Source organism: Fukomys damarensis, unplaced genomic scaffold (genome assembly GCF_012274545.1).
Source record: "Fukomys damarensis isolate Sample0158 unplaced genomic scaffold, DMR_v1.0_HiC HiC_scaffold_7, whole genome shotgun sequence".
NCBI classification, from domain to species: domain Eukaryota; kingdom Metazoa; phylum Chordata; class Mammalia; order Rodentia; family Bathyergidae; genus Fukomys; species Fukomys damarensis.
Genome location: NW_022900919.1, coordinates 37,806,873 through 37,812,882, shown reverse-complemented (window position 1 = coordinate 37,812,882; position 6,010 = coordinate 37,806,873). Strand labels below are relative to the sequence as shown.

Below are 6,010 nucleotides of genomic sequence, written 5' to 3'. Positions count from 1 at the left end.
ACTGGGGATCGAACTTGGGACCTTGGGACCTTGCACTTGTGAGGTAGGTGGCAAAACCACTGAGCTAAATCCCCGGCCCGAAAACTTTATTTTAGCAGAAGTTCTGGTTAAAAAAAGAAAAAAAGCACTGGTCTGATTTCAAATATATTAGCAAGTGTCTGCCTCTGTACTGGTATCTTTCTGGTTTAAAAGTAAGTAATAGAAATCTTCTCCTACTGAATCCTCTTTATTTATACGTCCTCTAATTTTTTCGGCTTTATCACATTCTTAGTAAATTTCAACTTGACTTCCAGAGGAAAACAACGGTCACAGAATGTAGGTCAGTGGGGATCACGTGTTAGCACATACCAGACCCTGGGTTTAGACCCTAGCACTACAAAACAGTAAAGGTAAAGAGCAGAGAGAGAGTCCATCAAATATAGTTTCTGTACCTCTAATTTCTGGTAATAAGCTTCACATGAATGCCTCTCAAATCTGCATCTTCAGCCAGAAGGAAAACTATCACAATGTTGTTAAGGTATATTTGCAAGAGAAGAATTTCAACTTTGTATTCTTTTTTTTGTTGTTGTTGTTGGTACTGGGGATCGAACTCGGGTCTTTGTGGTTGCAAGGCAGACTGCAGCACCACTGAGCTAAATCCCCAGCCCCTTTGTATTCATTCTGATCAGCCGTACTGAGTCATGGTATTAAAACTAATTGAGCAGTTGAACTTGTGCAGGAAAATTTTCCAATTGACATTTAACCTAAACATTACTACCAGTGTTTCAAAAGGGCGGGGGGATCCTGCGTGTCCATGGTTTTTCTCTTCTAAAAATGGGAGAAAATATTATATCATTCTACACAGCCTGTCTTGTGCCAATATTGCAGTAGTGACTTTCTTAATTATTAAAAGCTATATCAAAGTAATATGTAACAGCTAATAATAGTTTAAAAAGATGATATTTTATTATGTTTCAGATGCTGTTTTGAGCTTCTTCACATAAATTATCCCATTTAGTAATCACACAAACCCTACAAACTTTAAGGATTGATTTTTACCCTCATTTTACAGATCAGTGAACTGAAGCACAGGGCAGTTAAATGACTTGTTCAAGATTGCACAGTTTCTAACTAGTGGACCTGGGATTGAAGACCGTGCCCTGGCTCTAGAAGCTATGGAATTAATGCTACACCTTGCCATGCTCCTTGGGTTATAAGCACAAAGGGAACTAGGAAAGGAGTGGGAGTCAGGAAGAAAATCAGTTGTTCACCCACCCCATCCATTGCCACAAGGCAACCTGCTTTCACCATCAACAAGTTTAAGTTTATTCCGTTGTCACCTACCTGATAGTTTTATTACTGTGCAGCATTTGACTTACTCCCTTTAGACTTCAGCTGTGGCTTCCCTCCCGTCAGATGTCAGTGCTCCCAAACCTGAGTTCTCCTCACCATGATACAGTGCAGGTTCTGACTCCCAGGCTTCAGAGGGTGCTGACTTCCCGCAGCCCCCTGGCCGGGATGCTGACCACAGACCAGACCCCGCCGAGGGCCGCAGTGCACCTCTCACCCCTCACTGTGTTCACATGAGGTTCCGAAGCTGAAAACTGCAAATCAGAAATGCTCAACAATCAAAAACTTCCACCCCTTGAACCTATGTTTCTTGCACAAAATTATGTAAAATATTGTATGGTTACCTTCAGCCCATGTGTATAAGGAGCATGTGAGACAAGTGAATTTCATGTATAGACTGGGTCCCATCCCCAAGATAGCTCAGCATATGTACACAAGTATCCCACAATCTGAAAAGAAACCTGAAATATGAATTACATCTGCTCACAAGCTCTTTGAATTAGGGATCCTTAGCCTGTATTGCGTTCTCTTTCTCCTGCAAGGAATTTGTGGCAATAATTCTTCTGAGAAGAAGAGGGATGGTTTTCTGCTGTCTTGAATTGTGCGACCATTTTCTTGGGAAAATAACCCTTGATAATGTTAAGCTGACGCTGGTAACTTTTCTTAATGTTTAAATCTTTATTTCTTCTTCCAGGGAACTGCTGGGAGTGAGGCTATGGCCACGGAAGAGATGTCTAATCTGGTGAATTATATTCAGCCGGTCAAGTTTGAATCATTTGAAATTTCAAAAAGTAAGTTTTCCCTGGAGAAAAATTTATAGTGCAGTGTTGAAGTGCATATATTTTAAATACATGGTATTTAGATCAAAGAACACCTCTCTTAAAATAACTCTTCTGTCTTGAACACCTGCATGGGCGGAATATCTTGGCATCCATATATATATATATATGACCTTCACCGTATTCCGTGCTATTTGCACCCAGTACTCAAGGGGGCTACAGGCCATACGCGGTCATCTGAAAGATGTTTTACCAGCGTGCAGTGCATTGAGAGTTCTGAATTTGATTTTGGTCTGTGACAACATAAGGGATCCATCAATTACATAAAACAGTATTAAACTGTCTCTCCGTTCCCCAGAAGGGAAGCAGGAGAGAGTTCAGTAACTCAAAATAGAACCAGTTCACCCAGATTGCATTTGTCCGGCACATGTTGTGTAATTAGGAGAATAGGTAACTACCTTTGTGTGATTTCCCTTCATCTACTTACACACCAGTAGTGAATTTCTTCTGCACAGAGAGGAGTCCTTTCATAGAAGTGCCCCTTCTGTGTGCATGAAGTATATATAAGATGCTGTCAGGTTAAGAGAATGAGAGCATCCTTGGACTTACTAGCTGCTTATAGGGATGTTACTCAGTTCAGAACATCCTAACGTTGCTACTTTTCTATTACTGTAACTTTTATTGGCCCAAAGATGAGTTTTCCTAACTCACTAGTGAAAAATTCCTAGAACCCAGTTACAGTGGACTCAACTAGACTTGGACACAAGTCCTTCACTCCCGTGTTTCATGTCACCTTCTCACCTTTTAAAGAAAAAGAATACTGAACACATTTTATGAAGTCCTCTTCATTTTGACTTAACTTTAATGAACAGTCATGCTTAAAATAATCATTCCTGTGAACATAGATTTATGAAGGTCTAAAGCAAGAGAAGCCAGGGTTTCCGTGAGAGTAAACTGGCGAAGTTAGGGAGATGGATAGAGGAGGAATCTGGGGTGATGCAGAAATGAATGAGGTTTTAATTTTGGAAGAGGCAGGCAAATGGGGAAAATTGTCAAAGGTTACCAGTTATAAAAACTTAAGAGCCACCTCTCCACTCAAAATGACACTGCTCGGTGCATAACCAGCCATTTTGAGGTGGGAAGATGGTAAAGAAAATCTTTGACTCTCTGTCTTTTTGGCCTGAGATAACTTTGTTTTTGTTCCTCACTCTAATTGGGAGCTTGGATTTCACTTTCAGGATGTTTTGTCAACACCCTTGTGTTCAAGACTATTGAGGTCTGTAACACATTCACCTGTCTGGCCTTTGTTGTCTAATACACAAAGGATGGTACCAGGCTGAAGAATTTCCAAGGATCCTTCTGCTTTGAAATGCCATGATTCTTATGTGACATTAGGTCCAGAAAGTTAAGAGGTGACAGTGTGGATATGAATAAGACAGCTAGTGTTAGCACAAATGTTTCCATCATGGCTTTGGGTAATCTCCCACGAATTCAGTCTAGCTGGACTGAGATCAGATATTCCCACAGGTACCCCATTCTTTTGACAAAGCCATTTTAACTGCCCCACCATACTCATCGAAAATCCATTCATTACTCTAAGTCATGTAACCAATGAGTATATCTCTCTCACGTGGTACATACCAAAAGAGACAACAGCAAGACTCAGCTTGTGTTACTGGTTATTGTGTCAGTGAAACAAAATTCAACGCAGAAGTTTTTTGAGAGTTAATTGTCCTTGACCTCGCTGAACATTTTCTTACTTCTTTTATAATATGAAACTGTATTTCTCACCTTCCTTTTTGTTGTCGTTGAACTCAGAAAGAAATAAAAGTTTTGAAATGTCTTCCTTTGTGGAAACCAAAGGACTTGAACAACTCACCAAGGCTCCTGTGGAATTTGTGGAGTATCCTTGATTTGACGGGCACCTGCTGAGCTAACACTGATGAAGTCCGGTGAACAAGGTGTATAAAATAGCTTAAGTCTCTACCTTGGCAGTGACAGAACTGTACTGAGAGGTGCAGCCAGGGCTGTGGAAAGGAGACCTGGCCTTAGGGGTCAGGAGGCCAGACGACAAGGCCACCTCACACCAGCCAGCCCTGTGGCCTGTGGCAGTTCGCTCGGTCCTGATTTCCCTCATCTGTAAACATGATAATGCTACTAGCTTCAGGATTTGCTGTTTAAATTAGGTGCGATGTATATAACACAAGTATGTACACTTTGTACACACGGAATGTAGATGCAGTGTGTTTGTATTTAAGCCTAGTTTAGTGCAATTAAAAATATTTGAGATGTGATAATATAAACACATAATACAGTGATAATATAAATATATAAAAGTTGTTCACACAACTTTCCATTATTATGTATGAACAAAAAAGAAAGGTAATTAGCTTTTGTTTTTTTTTCCGTAAATTAATGGTAACTTTCCAAGAAAACCTAATTTCATGAAGCAGTTCCTCCAAAAGTCACCCTTAACACCCTTATCAATAGTAGGACAGCGAACAGTGTGAGACCCATGCAATAAAGTTACACTGTAAAAAGCATTCACGTTAGCATTATCTATTGGCTTTGTGATATATCTTCTGTTGTGTATTTTACCTTGTTTAATTCTCATGGTAATCCCACGACATAGAAATTGTTAAATCTACTTTACAGATAAGGAAATGAGGGCACAGACAGGGGAGCTAACCCATCCAAATCACACAGCCACAAGCTTCATAGTTAAAATCCAACTATATTTTGCCTGGCTCGGATCCTTCCCTAACTTTGACCTCATTTGGTAATAGGGTATTCGTTGATGGTATTTTAAAGGTAATCAGCATTATTGTTCAACAAAGTTCTTAGGTTGGAAATTGAACCAAAATCTGAGGCGAGGTGAGAACTTCTGTGCTATATTTACCTCATTATCAAACATAAAAAAGTACCATTGTCTTGGCAAAGAAATGAACTGAGAGGATTAAAAAGCAAAGTTCACGTTTTCTGCTAGGATTGTCATCCTCTCACATGGACTGACAGCCCCCCTTCCTGCTGTCCTTGATCACTAAGACTCTCCTCCCCACTGCCCCCAAATTTACCTTGGTCTTGATGCGACCTCCCTTGTAACTCCTCCGTTCATCTGTTTCCATCCAGAAGGTTCTGTAAAGGCGACTGTATGCTCCTATTACACCGGCACATTTGTTGTTTATTCCAAAGGCTTTTTGTGCTTTTCGCCCATTAACCCAATGCGATCATCAACATTTACGTGATTTCCCCAGTGGAGAAAGAAGAAAACAGCCTCCCAGTCAGTATTATTAAGAGGTTACTCTTATAATTGCATTCAATACTTAACGTGATGGTCCAGATATAACAAAATGCAGCTTAGCAGGATATATCCGAAAGGAACCCGTGTGGATTCATCCAATTACATGCCCCAGCTCTTCTGGAACGCCGGCTGTCAGATGGTGGCACTGAATTTCCAGACGATGGGTAAGTGTCTCAACTCCAGCTCAGGCCCATTCTGTCTCAGTTGCATTTCCAGCTGTGCAACCATTCCCTCCTCACTGCAGGGGGGAAAAATCTGCCAGGTTTGAGTGGAAAAATAAAGACAGGCAAATCTCAGTAAAGGAAAATCAAAGCAAAAACTGCGAAATTTTCTTCAACGAGTTCTAAAAAGTCGTTATTTCTACAGTTTTTGAATTATTTGTCAAGCAAAATTAATACTTTCTCATTAATTTTATTGGTACAGTTTTCATATACATAATGGTCCGATCACAGGGAATTTGTACCTGTGCATAATACATCCTGATTCTTTTTTTCTCCAATCTCCTCCCCTCCCTTCAGCCCTTTTTTGCCTCCATATTTACAAAGCCCTATTTCCATGTTTTCCCTTCTGGTCTCCTTTTTCCTTTCCCCTTCCCTTTCTC

General features: G+C 40.4%; 1 protein-coding gene across 1 annotated transcript in view; it reads left to right on the top strand.

The window, feature by feature from the left end:
• Nucleotides 1-6,010, top strand: part of Plcb1 (phospholipase C beta 1) — a 690,814-nt gene that overhangs the window by 550,687 nt on the left and 134,117 nt on the right. The window contains exons 16-18 of the mRNA XM_033761014.1: nucleotides 2,024-2,120; nucleotides 3,927-4,011; nucleotides 5,449-5,573. Of these exons, the coding sequence (XP_033616905.1) occupies nucleotides 2,024-2,120; nucleotides 3,927-4,011; nucleotides 5,449-5,573 (307 nt within the window). The remainder of the gene's footprint in view (nucleotides 1-2,023; nucleotides 2,121-3,926; nucleotides 4,012-5,448; nucleotides 5,574-6,010) is intronic.